We start from the raw sequence: 18,413 nt of genomic DNA, 5'->3' as shown, positions 1-18,413 counted from the left end.
CCTCTGTTATCCAAAGAATTCAGAGAACTGACACACATCAATTTACTGTTTTCCTTAGAATTTCATACATCATGAGTACTCTGGGAAGGATGAAATGGAGGAGTGGGAGGGGGAGTTGAAGTTTAGATGAATATTGTTATTTCTTTTTGAACCTACAAATGCTCCCTTTTTCGCACCCCACCAACCAATGGTTGTGGGTGGGCATATGTGTATGTAACTAATTTTTTCAATGCACAGAGTTAAACCATAATGATGTATAAAGGTAACCCAATTCTAAATGGTCAAATTACAGGTGAGGCAAGCAATATTCCACAAAAGTACTTTGACCTTTTGCGTGGTGTCAACTACATTGGCTGAGGTCCCTGTTCCCATGTCTAACCTACTAGCTTTAGAGTTGGAGATTGTTGGGCAATTAGTTTTAGCTATATACCTCTGGAACAATCCCTCTCCCCAGTGGGCCCTGGACAGGCCGGTTTGTCTCGCCCCTCAGTTTCTGCCCCTAAAACATAAATACAAATTTTGGGGGTTTGGCTGAATAAATCCTTTTCCATAGAAACACAGACTACCAAACGATCAGCCAGCTGCTTCTGACTCCTGTGTGTGTTGCACAAGATTTTGCCTCTTCCCCCTCAGTCATTGAAGATGCTGGTAGTCTAAGCATTGATTCTTTCTCTCCTAGACTACAGCAACTCATTCCACCTAGGAGACCCCAAAGCAGTTATTGAAAAATTACAAGTCCTGCCAAAAGCTGCCTGCATGAATGCTCTTAGGGATACATAGCTGAGGGTCAACCAGACAAGGTTTGGCGGAACTCCACTGGCTTCCAGTTCTCCAAAGAATTGAATTCAAAGCCCTTTGCATTGCACACAGAACCTTACATGGACCTGGTCCTCCCATCCTACACCAGCTTAGCTTCCCCTACATCCCCAAAAGACTATTCAGATCCACTAACTCCCACCTGGCAACCGTCCACACCATCAGAAAAGCAAGAAGTGGGGGACATTTTTTCTTCTTAAACGTGGTCAAACTGTGGAATTTCCACCCCTTAGCCAACTGATCCTTGGACAATCCGCTGTGCTTCCGAAAATGACTCAAAACCTGGCTTTTCAAGAGCTGACCCTCCAGGTGGCAGTTCTGGCCTTAGTGGAACAGTTCATTCTCAACTAGCATTGGGATGACTATGGACTGCAATGCGCTCAATAAATCCTCTAAGCATAGCATAGCATATTGGGTTCAAGCCACAAGCTGAATGACCTGCTGTGCTGATGGCTTCCAGCCATGGGCACAGCTCAGACAACTGGAGGACACTATGGGGCTCATTCTTACTTTGGCGGGCGGCGGAGGCCGCCCGCCAAAGTAACCCCGTCAGAACACCGCACCGCGGTCGAAACACCGCACCGCGGTCGAAACACCGCTGCGGTGATTCTGAGATTTGCCCTGGGCTGGCGGGCGGCCGCCAAAAGGCTGCCCGCCAGCCCAGGGCAAATCAACCTTCCCATGAGGACGCCGGCTCAGAATTGAGCCGGCGTAGTGGGAAGGCACCCGTCGCGTATTTCAGTGTCTGCATAACAGACACTGAAATACTTTGCGGGGCCCTCTTACGGGGGCCCCGCGGCACCCCCTACCGCCATCCTGTTCATGGCGGGTTTCCCGCCATGAACAGGATGGCGGTAGGGGGTGTCTGAATCCCCATGGCGGCGGAGCGCGCTCCGCCGCCATGGAGGATTCCCCCGACCGCTGACTTTCCGCTTCTGACCGCGGCTGAACCGCCGCGGTCAGAATGCTCGAGGGAGCACCGCCAGCCTGTCAGCAGTGCTCCCGTGGTCGGTGACCCTGGCGGTCACCGGCCGCCAGGGTCAGAATGACCCCCAATGTCAAATGTTATCATCCATATGCCCCAAAGGCACAAAAGCAATTCTGAACATGGATATTATAGGGGGATGGCTGTGGTGTCTGAGGACCATAAGAGCCCTCTGAGATTGAGGATGTTTATCCTCGCCCCTTAAAAATAAACAAAGGGCAAAATCATGACATTGTCAGGCCTATTTTGACCATGAAGGAAAGCTCTAATCAGGTTACCTGCAATTCTCAAGTTTCTAAAGGCAACAATGACATGAATTCTTTGTACATAGTCACCACCCAACCCATGCTCCTTGCCATAAGTACTTTATTAAATTGTCTTTCCTGACACCTCAAGCTCCCATGGATCCAACAAATAGATTTATGTATTAGGCCCACAGTAGACTCAGTTGCCTCTGGGCATAAAGTTGGCCCCAGCGTGAGGCACTGTATAACCTACACATAGGCCCAGGGAGGATAGAGGTAATTCTGGTCATGATCATCCGGGGATGCTTACTACATGACAGACAGCTTTGCTGGCGCTGATTTTTCAGCTTTCAGAGAAAATTGCCATCCAAACAACAGGTAGACCCCTGCTGTTCCATTCAGGTAGGGGGCTGGGGCTAATGCCTTAGATCGGGCAGGCAGAGGATTACAACCACTATGTTCTCAGATCAGGACATAGGGTTATGGCAGGAACCTCTAGACTACCTAGAACACACAACATCATGGGGTTGTTCAACATCTTCACTTTGACTGTTATGTTGGTTACTTTGTTTTGTTTCATCTGCCTAAATATGGAAACACATGCCTTTTATACCAGATTGTGATTGATTCAATAAACGCATTGACATGCAGTTCACATTTTGTGTTTTACCTTAGCAGCTGTGAGTAACTGAGTGAAAGGGGTATGATCTCTTTCCACAACTTCCCTGAGGAGCCCTAGTGTCATGTTGAGGTTGCTATAATCACCTTTTACCCCAACAGGTTTAGAGGTTCATGTTTACATGCTAATAGGCTACCTAATGGGGATGGAGATTCTATGTTTATGGTAGAGGCACACAATGCGTAAAAGATATTCTGTTCTTGGGTTGAGTTTCCAGCAGTGGTTGCTAATATAAATACACTTCAAATATACACATGGCAAATGCACCAGCACAATACAGAGCATAAAATTATTTAGAAATGTCATTAACATATTAAGAACACCAAAATTGGTTCCACAGCACGTTTTACAGGTAGTTGCACACATTCGATTAGGTCCCCTTGGCTATGACGGATCAACATGGCCAGTATTGGCTACAAATACTCCATTTCAAAATGTACAAAACCTGCAAGCAGCAGATTTATGCCCCTTATGTAATAACCTAGTGAGCTTATAGAGATGCTTATCACAATTTGTAATGTGAACATTAAATATCAAGGGCTGCTCCAGCTGTCCAACAATTGGCTACACTGAGGATAAACCTCAAAATTATTAATCCAATTTATTGGTAAAATTCCCATCAGATGTGAAGAAATTCTGGCACCCTCCGTTGATGATTGTGCTACACGAAGCATGGATTTTGCTGCTGTATATACCATAACACATGATATGCCATCACTTTTGGTTTCTCCGTAGGTGTTGAAACAAATTAAAAATGAGGACGGGGTTACACCTGCACTGGAATTGGAGATTAAATTAATGGACAATTTTGCCACTGTATTCGCAATACTTTTAGGAAATATTAAAAGGGAAGCAGCAGCTTTGGCAGTACGCCAACGGTTCACGCACATTCCTCAAATAGATCAGCAATGAGAGTAACCAATTACATATTATGAAACTTATACTAGTATAGGTCGGGATAATTTGGGGGCCTCACCCAAATCAGAATTTTCAGCCGACTGGCTAGTAAAGTAGGCTTGAGAAGTATGTATGCCCTGCAGTCAATGGGTGCTAACATATCTGACAGCCCCCTGTTGATGGTGAGAATTTCTATTAATAGCACCCACTGCCTTTTAAAAAAAAAAACATCAAGAGTACTGTTCTTGTTTTGTTTTTGTAGAAGTCCTCTCTATGTTGGGATCCAATTTTCACTTAAATATCCTAACAAGTGGATGGGCTCACGTCACACTCAAAGAGTACTCTAAACACAATCTTGATGAAAGATTAACAGTACCTTTAGCAGGAGAGCAAAGGAGGGTGGCCCAGTATCTAGCAGGCTCTGCAGATGGGCCTGCTTTTGGCCCAGTCTTTGCCCAGGCACACGTGCAAGCGTGTACCATGCTAGGGGACACACAAGCACTTAAGAGAGCAAAGTTAGGTAGTGTCCCTCCTCCTGGCCACGCACTGCCTTCATCCTGCTGGGGGATGTAGTCCACCCCTCCGAGTCACATATGCCGGAAGAAAGTGGCACCTGCACCATGGGACAAATGAATGGCACAAAATGTGCTGCAGTCCATACATGACATTTGATTATGCTATTGGCATATTTTCCTAAACCAAATACCATGGCCTTACTGGAAAGCTAAGTTGGCCAATTAGACACTAGGCAAATGTGACCATATATTAAAGGCCACAACACATTCTGGGGCCTGGACAGCAGTACCCCAGTAGGCAGAGTGCAGACAAAAGCTATACCAGTCAGCAAAAAATGGTGAAGGCAATGCAAACACAGGCAATTTCACGCACTATTTTTCTGAAGGAGTTGTTCTTCTCAAGTTGGTGTAAAAGAAAAAACCTATGTTTAGGTAAGGCGAAGGACCACATATTTTCAAATATTCTAAAACAGCCAATCATGTACTTATCAAATTTACCATATTTCTGTAGCTACTGAAGGTCTCTAGCTTAAGGACAAACATCACAATATGGAAATATCACTTAACATTAAACAAAGTTCGTCCTAATGACCCATGCTATAATCGATTTGAATTATGATGGAATCAACATTGATTTCAAAAGATTGATTGATTTCAATCTTGTAATCATCTTAGGTAGATATAGAAGACATCAAAGGTATTATTAGTTATAATTGCAAAAACTGAATAGTAGGACATGTATGACCCAACAAAAAAACATTTGCACAAATATCTTAAAAACCTACATTAAAGGTGTTCATGAACAGTGTGATGATCCTGGAGGCAGAAATTCAATCTAATTTTACTATACGTCCATTAAAAAAATATTTTGCCTTTTTTTTTATATTTAGTACAATCAAGAGCCACCTACCAGCTTTTCACTAACTAAGCCACTAGGGACTTAAGGCATCGAGGGATCTCTGTACATCTTGAACATGAACTATAAAAAATAAGTCTTTAGGAAATGAAATATTGTTTTCTAGAGTTGTGAGAGGCATATTAATCTATTTTTTACTCACAAGTATGGTTTTTGCATTGCACAAAATTGGGCTATCTATATTCTTGTGGTTTCCAGTTTTTACTATGTTTATACTAATTGTATGGTTTTCTTACTAGAAAACATGTTACGTCAACAATGTCTTCTGAGGACTCTGAAACAGTAGATGGACATAGGGGTACTTATCTCTCATCATAATGCACCTTTAACTGGCAAACATTCAGTACACATGTTTTGCACTCAATAGACTTGAAAACAGACACTGACAGGAAAAAAAACTGTGAAATCATTAGATTTGTGTGAAACGTGTAAAATGGTGGTAAAAATCATCACAGATCTCTTGACTTTCTCATGCATGCTAGGTCCTAGCACAAAATGTATGATTACTGTGGCAGTCACAGGAAATGTCTATATTTTGGGGAAAACCATGTGACTTCATACCCCTATTACTGACCATTTCAAATAAAACAGATTGAAGAAAACACTGTTGAAAGATTATATTTTCTGATTTATCAAAGCTTAAAAATAAAAACACCTTTGAATTATCAATGAGAATATTATTGTTATTATCATAGTTATTTTGATTATTATTCACTCATATTAGGTGCAAATGAAACACAAGGCAATTCACATAAGCCACAAAAAAACAATATTCCCATAAATTAATTAATGTTTTCATACATTATTCATTAGTCATGGTGAATGTATTTATTTTGTTGATCCTAAATGTGAGGCATTGTTTTCAGGATCTGTTTCCTGGATCTCAATCCTATTTCATGTTTTCTTCTATTCTGTCTTATTCCAGTTCCTCAATATGCCACAATTCCTAAGAAATATTTATCAAAAGTTCATTTGGAGATACAGTTTTCAGAAATTCATACTTTTTTTAATATTGTGTATACATTCATCTATCATAGCTATCTATTCAGACCGCCAATTATTGAGAGGGCTTTTTAGTACCATTTTGGTTCTCCATCTTAGTTTTACATTTTACACATTTTAAGCTGATATTGCTTTTAGCAATGACGTTTTACACACTTTGTGCTTGCACAGACTTATTATGCTGAGAAGATGCTCCACGTGTTGCTTGTTTTCAGAAAGCCTTTTCGCTATGTAATCTGTGCACTCTGTTGAAGGCCAGGAACACAGAACAAGATACCCAAGTGCTTGAGTTCTCCCTTCGGGAAACAGCATCTAACATCTACACATATCATTGCATCAGAGCTGTGCCTCTATCACAGTGTAATTTTGATTATATTAATGGTGCACTGCCCTACATGAGTCAGAGGAGCATTTCGGGCATGACTGTCCTAAAAGGAATCCTTTGTTCAGCATACAGATCTGCTGATTTCCATCTTGCAGAGGACTGCCAATGTCACTCTTGACCGGCTCTCTGGCTCAGCTCACCAGATATGGGGTTTGCAGGCAATCCACCTAGATCAGGCAGAGAGTACACCTGCTATGCTATCAGAGTGTAGGTAGTAATATGTAGGAAGATATAGATTTAAGATTGCCATAGTTGGACTGTTTATTCTTTTCACCATGTTAGTAATGCTGGTTACAATGTTTTGTTTGAGTGCAGCTCATTCTCTTTATGCATGAATATGATTATTTCAATAAATGTTTGAAAACCTTTATTTGTATCTTTCTGATGTTTACTCTGGGAATGCATGAGTAAAACAACAAAACTACAAGATCTGTTCCACAACTTTCTTGGGAGTCAGTGTCAAGTTCAAGGTTGCTGAAATCATCTGTTATCCTGGGAAGGTTGGAGGTTCAAGCGAGGAACTGTGAGCTAGCAAGGAATTGGGTGGAAAGTTCCTCTTGTTGTAGGCCGACTCAGTCCTCGTGTCCTGATTTTCTGTCACCCTAATATGCAGTCCTACCTTTGAGTGGAATCCTTTAACACATTTATGCTGATAATGAATCTTGGAATAGCAAGTCAAAAAATTTATATTCTCCCCAGCTGACCCTATTAAGTCCACACAAAGACTTCCTAGAGGGGCTACCTCAGCATCATAATTCAATTGCATCCTTAGTGTATGCTCCATTACCCTGAATACAAGAGCCTAGTAATGCTGTATTTTATACCACTCCCATTTAATATAGCCAAGTCCCAGTGGCAATTTCACTGGCACATATCCATGCTGACATTTTGTGCAGATTGTGCTGGAGTGTTTTATAGTCTGTACTGGAAACTGTATTTGTATTAGATTGGAGCTATCAGGAGCCAATAGATGGCTAAATTCAGTGAGATTGAAATCTCTTGACAACAAAATACATTATTTTAAGACAAAAGTTTCATTTTTAATAATCTTTGGAACAGTAGGCCAATGTATCCCTTGCAGAGAAACTGGTCGAAAATGGCAAATAACAATAAAATACCCTCTTTTTTAATATCAAGCAGAATAGCTTCAAATCTGCAGGTATTTTAAGAACCTACTGACCTACTCTACTTCCGTTTCTGTTACATATTTCCTCAAAAGAGATTTAACTATTTACATCCATTAATTGGCCTGTCTGCGAGATGACTTTACAGGGAAGCACTTAAGATCTTTGTGTAAGGATGGATTATCTCATAGGCAATGCCATCATTTCTGTTATTTCTCTAAACTTTCTGTTATGTAGCACGAGTAACTTTTACAAAGAGACCATAATGTAATAAACCTAATTTTTAAAATACATTAGGTCTCTGACACTTGGCAGTAAATATCAGAAATTCCTACATGCGATTTGAGTAATAAAGTTAGAAAAAATTATTTTGCATATTATGCACAACAATTGTTCTACGGCTGGGGAGAGTGCAGTCAAATAACAAAATTTCAACTCAGCAAGTGACTACTCTCTAGCAGAAAAAGAAAAACACAATTTGAGTCTGCAACCTGAGACCTGCAACCTGTGGTGCTTTACTTGCTTAAATAGTCAAGGTAATTAAGTTTATAAAGGCAGTGGCACAGAAATCAAGTGAGGATACATATTTTGACTAAAATGTATCTGGCCAACAAGAGGCAGTAGATGTGCTGCCCAGCCTGGAAATTGTTTTGAATTTTAAACCACAGAATTCCAAATTCAAACATATAGATAATAGAAAATTAGCCCTTAAGGATTACTCCTAAATGCCAGATAGCCTAGTAGCTACCATTTGTCGAATCTCTATCTTTTGTCTGTGTTCCGGCTACGTAAGTAGAATAATCTCTGGCTTGGCTCTTATAAATCAGTAGCCAGCAATTTCAGAGAACCTTCCAATTACAACAAACACATTTGCTGCTTTGTCTGACCGAGGTGCTAAAATGGCACATTATAATCCTCATATATTAGAATCTTTAAAGCGCTGGGGCTCCATTGGCTTGATTTAGTAGTTTCATTGATTGTGATAGGAGGTTGATACATTTGGCATATGTCATTGGAACAAGGGTATATCCCTCTCTCATTCTTCTTTCAATATTAATCTTAACTACTGACCTCATATTGATTAATAAATTGGAAATAGAGCCCAATACACTGGACTGGAAACCCAATCTTTATCCATACTGTTTGTAAAATATGCCAGTCCACCAACTCAAACGACTTGTCATCATCCAAAACAAGAGTGCCAGTGATGTCCCTACAAAATCTACATTTACAACCGGTAGTGAACTTTAGCTGTCCAGAAACAAAACCCATCTGATTTATTAAAACAAATCTGTTAACTTGAGCCTGATTTGTCACAAATTTTCATCAAGATTTTTCAGCTTCGCAATTGGTAGCAAGACTGACCGGTATGACCTGCAGTGCTCAGGATTCCGTTATCAAACTGATTGCCGGTTTGTCACTATAAAAGGATAAAGGGAGGCTGCACCTCGCCAAATGCCATTTAAAACTACGCACTTATGTGTAATTAATAGATCTGGATAGAATTTGTAGGTATTCTTAGGGAGACTATCTTCTTTGGAAACTTTACTCAACAACACGTATACAGCAGCTAGGAAAACAGCCTCAGTGATTGGTTGAAAAAAAAGTGATTAATCATGCTGGAACGTCCAATGACATTGTATTCAATCTGACATTATTTAAACGTGCTAATATTCTTACATCTCCAGGAACTAACTTCTCAATGTACAATTCTTAAGAATAAGAAATACTGCTACAATCTTTTCAGAGTCATTTTCTACTAAGTTTGATCTAAACACATTCTTTAATCGTATCTTGTTATATTTCCATTTGCTCAGTGCCAGACATATTAGTTCTCCAGAAATATTTCTAGGGGTAGTGAGTTTTGTTCCATTCAACAGAGCTCAAATATTTACTAATGGTTGGACAGTACTGCAGTAGACATGTTTGCCTGGATGCATACTGTACTTAAAGGTATCAAAGAATAATCTTTGCTTCGCTCTTGCATTGATTACTAGTGTAAGTGAACCCATCATGAACAGGATGTAATTCATACCAGCAGTGCTTTAGGGCATACCTAGTCTGTAATACCCATTTGTCTTCTCTTATTCAAGTATTCTAACAGTGCCCCTTTTCTTCTTTTTTCCTGTCTTTTAATAATAAAAAGACCTGATCAGATGTAAAGTGATGCAACGTGACAAAAGATACCAGTTAAATTACACTTTGATATTGCAAATCATACCTTGGTAAATTGCTTTAAATCCGGGAGAGCCAATACTGTCATCTGACTGTAAATGGAGCCACATCTGGTTGCTCATGCTCACAATGAGATCTGGTACGCTGGAGCCAGTAAGTCTGGGTTTGCAAGAAAAACACAACAAAATATTATTTCTTCAGAAGACAATGATACTTTTTTACATTTTCATGTTGCCTATTGAGCTTAATTTAAGTATTGGTCCTGTAGAGAGTAAGCGGGGAGCCATGTGGGCTCTCCCTGTTTGTCTAACGTGATCTGCGTGTCCGGGAGGGGCACGGAGCACGAGGGGATAAATAAAGAAGAGCTGCGGTGACGCAGTCTCTTGCGTGCCAGCTAACTAACTTGGTCTCCACGTGTCTTTCTTAATGTCCGACACCAACATCACATTGGCGACGAGCGGGATTTCGACAAATTCAGGCTTCATAAAATTAAAAAAAAAAGGAAACGTACCAGTGCAGGTGGTGCTGAGTCGGCCGCTGAAGAGGAGATCCGGCTGGCGGCATAAAGTTGGTGAAGGAGGCGAGTGTCGGCCGTGGCTCTGTGGAGACCGATCGCCTGAGGGGCTGCGGAGGAAGTGTGCGGCCGAGTCTCCTAACCGGAGAGGCCGTTTACGGTGAGCCGCCCCGCCCGTAAAAAAAAAAAAAAAGGAGGAAGAACACGTGGAGCGCAACGCTCCGCCCAGCGTTTTTGCGGGGAGCGTCCTGTTGCTGGGACAGCCTGCCCCAGGTGAAGAAATCAAGTGGAGCGCGGCGCTCCGGCGAGCGCGCCCAGGGGGGAGTGTCCTGTTGCCGGGACAGCTTGCCCTGGAAGAATAAACACGTGGAGCGCAACGCTCCGTTGGACAGTGGCAGTTCAAGCGTCCTGTTGCCAGGCGAGCAACAGTGACGCTGGAGTGTTTCCCCGTATTCTGCTGCCGTGTGGAGGCACCAACGAGTGTTTTCCCCGAGGCTGGGGAGCTGGGAAAGAAAAAAAAATAGAAAAAAAGGAAAGAAAAACTTTATTACTAAGAAAGGAAACGACAGAGATGTGTGAATAAAAAAAAAAAAAAAAAAAGGAGAAGATTTTTTTTTTCTCTTCTCTTGTCTTTTGTTTTGCTTTCATGGACATTGAACTCAAATAAGTAGTGGTAGCTTATTTTCTTCACAAAGGCTATTCTCAAACAAAACACAGATATAGCCCTCAAATAACAAGTACAACGGTGATTCTGTTAATAAGTGAAGTGTCAGAGTGCCAATATGAGTGCCCCACCCCAAGATAATGCCAATCCTCCACCGCCACCACCAGGAAATCCTCAACTCCCAGCACAGTTAACTAATAGTGTTCACTCCTCAATCACGTCATTACCACCGTTTAGCCAACTGATTGACCCGGCTACTGCTGCGCCCAGATGGCGCTTATGGATCAATTGCCTAGAAAACTATTTTTGCGCAACAAGAGAAACGGATGGGGCAGTACGTAGATCGGTAATGCTGCTGATGGGAGGGGACGAACTGCAGGAGCTTTTTGATTCTCTCCCTGATACAGGAGACAAGTCTGATTTTGATGCAGCAGTAACTGCTTTAAATAGGCATTTCGATCCTCAACGTAATTCTGATTATGAACGTTTTAAATTGAGACAGGCGCAACAAACAGAGGTTGAGTCGATTTTATGCAAGTTTGAGAAAACTGGCGAGCTTGTGTACAGGGCTCAATCAGCAAGAGGAGATCCGAGCGCAAATCATTCAAGGCTGCAGATCCAATGCATTAAGAAAGCTTATTCTTCGACAGCAGGGTATGTCTCTTGATGATATTTTGATTCTTGCACGATCGCATGAACTGTCGGCGGTACGAGCCGACGCAATGGCAGCCGTAAGGGGTCAGTCATTGGCTGCAGCGTCGTCAACACGCTCTATTCAGGTAAAAGAGGAACAGGTGGATGCTGTTCAGATGCGCCAGGCAACTCCGCGCAAATCAAATCCCGCTAAACCCAGTGATAGGGTTTGTGGAAGCTGTGGCTATGAACATCGAGCGAATATGGGGTGCCCGGCAAACGGACAGTCGTGCAACCGCTGTGGTAAACCAAACCATTTCGCTAAAGTATGTAGATCCAGGAGGAATAAGCCAGGAGATCAGAAAGGAAAAGACGCTAATGTTAGAGCGGTATCCAAAAGTATGGAAGAGGTAAGAGACCACCCGATGGTGAGTGGCCCGGTGTTCGACGAAGATGAAGAGGAGGACATTTTTGTAATTTCTTTTACGGGAGGGAGACAAAAAAAAAAAAGACTGCCTCCCATGTAGTCATATCGGTACTCATTGACACAGGGGTGTCTGTAAATGTCATGGATGAAACTCTATTCCTGAAACTAGTACCTACTCCGATACTTACTCCAACGACTACAAAAATATATAACTATGGAGGGAGAGACCCCCTTCCTCTCAAGGGAACTGTGGAGGTGGCTGTGAATAGTGGGGACAAGTCAACAGAAGCTAAATTCTACGTGGTGGCTGGAGACCGTGGCACTTTGTTAGGATGCCACACGGCAGAAGAACTAGAACTGGTATTTTTTGCACGTCAAGTCTATGACACTCAGGTGGAACAGCTTCTCAGTGAGTTCCCGCAACTGTTTGAGGGGCTGGGACGGTTGAAAGGAAAATGGATCAAACTGCATATAGACAACAGTGTGGTGCCGGTAGCGCTACGACATCATCGACTGCCGTTCCATTTGCGCCCCATTGTTGAGAAAGAATTGCAACTGCTGGAAGACCAAGGAGTCATTGAAAAGGTAGATGGGCCTACGCCGTGGGTGTCACCGTTGGTGATTGCGCCGAAACCCAAACAACCTGGAGCGATTCGTCTGTGTGTTGATATGCGTTTGCCAAACAAGGCTATTCGAAGGGAGAGGCACATAACGCCAACAATGGATGACATAATTGCAGATCTGAATGGGGCACAATGGTTCTCAAAGCTGGATCTTAACGCTGGGTATCATCAGTTAGAACTTGACCCGGAGAGTAGGAATATCACCACCTTTTCGACACATGTGGGGCTAAGGAGATATAAGAGACTCAGTTTTGGGGTCTCATCAGCTGCTGAGGTGTTTCAGAATGCAATTAGAGAGACTTTGTCGGGATTACCGGGAGTAATCAATCTGAGTGATGACATCTTGATACACTCCCGAACGAGAGAAGAGCATCACTGTCATCTCAGAGCAACATTGAAATGGTTAGCTGGAGCAGGGTTGACGCTGCACAAAAAGAAGTGTGCTTTTTACCAAACATCTGTAGAATTCTTCGGTTACATCTTTTCGAAAGATGGCCTGCAAGTAGACCCGAAGAAAGCTGAAGCTATTCGTCAGGCCCCTGTTCCACAAAATCCCACGGAAGTCCGCAGCTTTCTAGTAATGGCCACGTATTGTGGGAGATTCATACCACAACTCGCCACTATGTCAGAACCGCTTCGACAGCTCACGAGAGGGCAACACTGTTGGGACTGGACTCCGGAGGCACACAAGGCGTTTGTAGACATTAAGGCTGCATTGCTAGACAGGTCGACTATGGCTTACTTCCACCCCAGCAAGAGAACAGAAGTGGTGGTAGATGCAAGCCTTTTTGGGCTAGGAGCCGTTCTATTGCAAGAACAAGGGCATCAAGAGTGGATTCCCGTCGCATATGCCAGCCGGGCTTTGTCAGCGGTTGAAACTAGGTACGCGCAGATTGAGCGCGAAGCGCTAGCTATTCGATGGGCCTGCCGCCATTTTCATCTGTATTTGTATGGGCATGAATTTCAAGTCGTAACTGATCATAAGCCTTTAGTTTCATTGTTTGCGGGCAGCCCGCGTCTGGCACCTCCCAGAATTGAAAGATGGACTGTTCTGCTTCAACCGTAGCGATTCACAGTCGTTTATCGGCCAGGGGCGAACAATCCTGCAGATTATCTATCTCGTCATCCTACTCCGAAAGTATTTGATGCTCACCAAGAACATGACGAAGAGAGTACTGAGATTTTTGTCAGCATGGTCGTACAGTCGGCATGTCCTAATGCTCTTCTTGTAACGGACATTGTAAGTGCTACACAGGATGATGTGGTACTGGGTCATGTTAAGGAGGCGCTGAACCATAAAAAATTGAAGTATTTCTTAGAGAAAACTAATGGGTCAGGACCAGATCAGAACTTGGCTATGCAAAGTATATGGAAGGTGCATGACGAACTGTCTACCGATAATAATGGGTTAGTGCTTAGAGGAAGAAGAATTGTACTTCCACAGCGTTTATGGTCTCAAGTAGTTGAGTTAGCTCATCAAGGACATCAAGGGGCGGCTAAAACCAAAGCAAGGTTACGTGCCAAGGTGTGGTTCCCTGGTATGGATAAGCACGTTGACGACATGATAAGGAAGTGTCACTCCTGTATTATCACATCGGTGGAACCTCCGAGTTGCCCCGTAGTAACCGAACCTGCTACTCTGAAACCTTGGTCGAAGGTGAGCATGGACTTTGGAAGTTTTCCGGATGGAAGGTTGACCGCTGTTTTGATTGATTCATATACCAAATTACCTGTGGTCGAGGTCGTGTCGTCAACAGCGTTTGAAAATGTAAAGCCAGTTCTGCAAAAGACATTTGCATTGTTTGGTCTGCCTGACGAAATTAGAACAGACAATGGTCCTCCGTTTCAGGGACAAGACTTTCGCTCGTATCTTGATGGGTTGGCGATTCGTCACCGTAAGATAATGCCTTACTGGCCTCAAGCTAATGGGGACATCGAAAGGTTTATGCGAACTTTGAATAGGGCTCTCCGGATTGGAGTGGAGCAGAAGGAAGACAGTGAACAGTGTTTATACCAGTTTTTGAGTGCGTACCGTCAAACACCCCACAGCACCACAGGGTGTGCCCCCTCTGCTCTGATGTTCAAAGTGTCTCCACGTGACTGTATTCCATCAGGTCCTAAGTGGAAACCTCCAGCGTTGGATGTAAAAGCCACTCAAAAGCGACGAGCGATTACTAATCAGAAGGCCAGCTTAAAACGAAGAGCAAAATATCGAGGGTTTCAAGAAGGAGATCAAGTGGTGGTGAGATGTCGTCGAGGAGGAGGAAAGTTTAGGACACTGTTTGATCCTGAGGTATGGGAAGTCATTGGAATCAAAGGGTCGATGATAACTGCGTCCAGAGGACGACGGAGAGTGACCAGAAACGTGTCACATTTCCGGAAGGCTGGTCTGCGAGAGTCGACTGAAGAAGAAGACAAGATAGGTGATACAGATGGTGACACAGTAACGACATCTAAAGAGATGGAGAATATTGTCGGACCAGCAAGAGCTGAACAGACCCCGCCTGTGTGTGCTCCTGAGCGTGGAGGTGTGCGTACTAGGAATGTGAGGTATGACTTACGCCCTAATCCTGCACCAAACAGTCAGCTAAAAGACTTTGTCAAGTCGATCAGTTATAACTTATATGTCGTTGTAACATGTTTATGACCATACCACTGTTGGAGACAGATAGGGACCGAAGAAGAAGGCCACCGGACGTTGAAAGTGGACAGTGTTTACACATATTTTGCCCTGGTTGTTACGGAATTGCAATGTGTGGTTATTCGATATTTCTTTTGTTTTCTGTCACTTTCTCCCTTGTGGGGGGGTGCTGTAGTTAATTCTTATCCATGTGAAGTAAAACATGGGAGGGATGTAGAGAGTAAGCGGGGAGCCATGCGGGCTCTCCCTGTTTGTCTAACGTGATCTGCGTGTCCGGGAGGGGCACGGAGCACGAGGGTATAAATAAAGAAGAGCTGCGGTGACGCAGTCTCTTGCGTGCCAGCTAACTAACTTGGTCTCCACGTGTCTTTCTTAATGTCCGACACCAACATCACAGGTCCGAACATGAGGTCTCTGTGAAAACAGCATTCCAAGTTTTTGAGAACGTATGCAATAAATGTAGCCCTTTCAGAAATGCTGAATGTCAATGTCTTTTGGGTGCTGACAAAATAAGCGAGACCATAAACCAAGCAATTCAAACACCAAACTTCAAAAATTGTTCATTGAATGTATGTCGCTGAAATGCTTGTTCAGCGCAGCATTTCAACAAAAGTGTTTTCTGTGTACAAATAGAAGCCAGCCCACAAAATGACGTATGATGCACAAAATATGTATGAACAGGAAAAACAAAGAAGGAACTTGTTTAACGTTCTCTGTGTCAGCGTAACTGCATGGGTCTAAAATAAAGCAAGCAAAAAGAGAAAGCACGAGTTTAACAGCAATTGAAAAACAAACCCTTCATTTGCAAATGTAAAATGGGAGTGCTGAGAAGAGAGGTGACGTTGTGGCAAGGCAGATGAGACCGACATCGAGAATCGAGCAAGTCTCACGAAACAAGTGCCGGTTCCATCAGCTGATCATTTGTAGACTTGCATCAGGTAATAGCCATAAATCCTAAAGTGTACTGTACAAATTATTCAAGTGCCAAACAAATGTCCTCTTCCACGTCCCACTCAAAACCTTAGGGTGAATCCAGTGCTTTAAATCGGCCGGTAGTGCCCGGTACAGAGTGCCGAACTTTTTCATTTTGAGAGGGAGAGTACCTGCACTGCTAAAAAAAAAAAAAAAAAAACGCAATACTTTTAATTGGAGACTACCGGCACTTCTCAGAAAAAAAGCAGGTACTCCGGTACAGAGTACCTGCACTCCTATTTTTCCATGTCAAGCACTGTCAGAGATTGGAAACTTCACTTTTATGAATGGATCGAAAATAATCAGCCGAGCTTGATGAAACCACGAGTGCCTACCAAGCAGTCTCTGATTTGTACCCATCTCCCTTTGTGCCAAGGAGCATCTATCCCTACTTGCACATCGAGATCATCTTATCCGTTGCCACTCAGAGACGCTACACTCAAGATCAGTCATACTGTGTTGTACAAATACGTATAATAACGTTGAACTAATACTCAATTTAGGAATCAAAAGACGATATTAAAGTAATGATTTGAATACGTTCTCTGTTCGGATTAGAATGCACATGTGTGTTTGAAACAAAATTGAACGTGTGTGATTTTTTTTTAAGCAAATCATCATCAGAAAAAGTAAGGCTCAGCGTAACTGTTTTCCTCTTTCCGTGATATTCCCCCAAAATGAAGGTAGGTCTTGAAGAAACTAGTAACTATACAATTGCTCAATCAATTTTACTCTCAAAGATGCTTGCCATAATTCATAGCCTCCTCAAAAATGTCTTCCACAGTACCAACATGATCCTACAGATTCCTCATTCTGCCGATAGATAATTGGCTGAGGTGAAGGCCATATGACACAGCACATAAAACGATATCTCATGTGACAAACCTTGATACGGCTTACTCAAGTAACAATTTTACACCTCTCGAGATTCACTGTTATGGGGACTGTATGGTTCGATTCTTAAACAATGTCGCATGCACCGTCAATGCCTGCATCGCATAATTCTCTTAAAACAAACTAAATGTGCTAAATAATGTAATTTCGAGACAAAATAATTCTAAAATCAATAATAAATGTAGTAATATTTGCTTGAACAAAATTGTAAATGCTATTAGAACTGTTCACGGAAATTAAGTCAGACTTACTCCGAATATTATTTATGAGTAGTTTTTATTATCAATTGCTTGTCAATATTTTCTCCTATTGTAATATGTAAATCTGAAAGGATCAGCCAAATCTATTTTTTTTTATTTTTTACTTTGGCTAATATTGGTCAATTAACTTTTTCAATGAATATATGTATTTATTATTTACCAGCAGGAATTCAAGTCTGACTTTCATGCTGAGCAACATTAGGTACCTCAGTCAGCAGCCGCGTCCTCTTATTTGTCTGTAACATCAAGATGCACCATGTGAATGTCTGCCAGCACATCTGCTTAACAAGAGGTATACTTGCATGCAAATGGAGATCAGTCACTTAAGATATTTCAGTCCCATGTTGGGAATTGTGCATTGTATTGTCACTGTCTGGAATTGAGATTATCAACATCCAAAAGGGAACATCTAGATGGTCATTTTGCATTTGGAGCAGCAGGGGCATTGCCATAAACTGACTGTGCTGCCAGCCCACTAAACTCACAGTTCTGCCTTATTGTATTCAGAGGTGGAAGTCCTGCTGAGTTTCATCCAGCAGAGCCTCATTTGGTGCCTCCAGTTGAAGCTTTTGAACAGGAGGCCTCTCCACCACTGGAACACTGGGTCAAAGTGGCAGCTGCCCTGCCTTGTTTAGGGCACAATGAACATCAGGGATGGACATACGTGAAAGGCATGGCAGCTATGAGGCATCACCCCTAAAGGCAATAGGCTGTTCGCTGATGTTGCACAGTGCTATCAGTAATGAACACAGACACAGGTACTGGGGTCATGCCAAGTGACCATGAGCGATCACATTGACCTTTATTTATACAATCGGCCACACCCAGCCCTCCGACTGCATGGGTGATACAAATTATGGTAGTGGTTGGGTGTTGCTCTACATATCCTTCAACTTTTATCAAGAAGAACAGTAACCGGTTGATTTCACAACTTGAATGCAACATACATGTTCCTTCATCCTCTGGCTTGGCACAGGATAAGACTGGTCACTGTACCTCTGACTGCGGTGTCTTGTACCTTGACTTGGGGATTGTTCACCACTGGT

The 18,413-nt window shown here is 42.7% G+C and overlaps 1 protein-coding gene across 1 annotated transcript in view; it reads right to left on the bottom strand.

Moving 5' to 3' along the window:
• CSMD1 (CUB and Sushi multiple domains 1) overlaps positions 1-18,413 on the bottom strand; it is a 5,088,256-nt gene that overhangs the window by 2,272,427 nt on the left and 2,797,416 nt on the right. The window contains exon 12 of the mRNA XM_069235813.1: positions 9,786-9,898. Within this exon, the coding sequence (XP_069091914.1) occupies positions 9,786-9,898 (113 nt within the window). The remainder of the gene's footprint in view (positions 1-9,785; positions 9,899-18,413) is intronic.

Source organism: Pleurodeles waltl, chromosome 5 (genome assembly GCF_031143425.1).
Source record: "Pleurodeles waltl isolate 20211129_DDA chromosome 5, aPleWal1.hap1.20221129, whole genome shotgun sequence".
In the NCBI taxonomy this organism is placed as follows: Eukaryota; Metazoa; Chordata; class Amphibia; order Caudata; family Salamandridae; genus Pleurodeles; species Pleurodeles waltl.
Note: the sequence above shows the minus strand (reverse complement) of the source record. Positions and strands in the feature narration are given on the sequence as shown.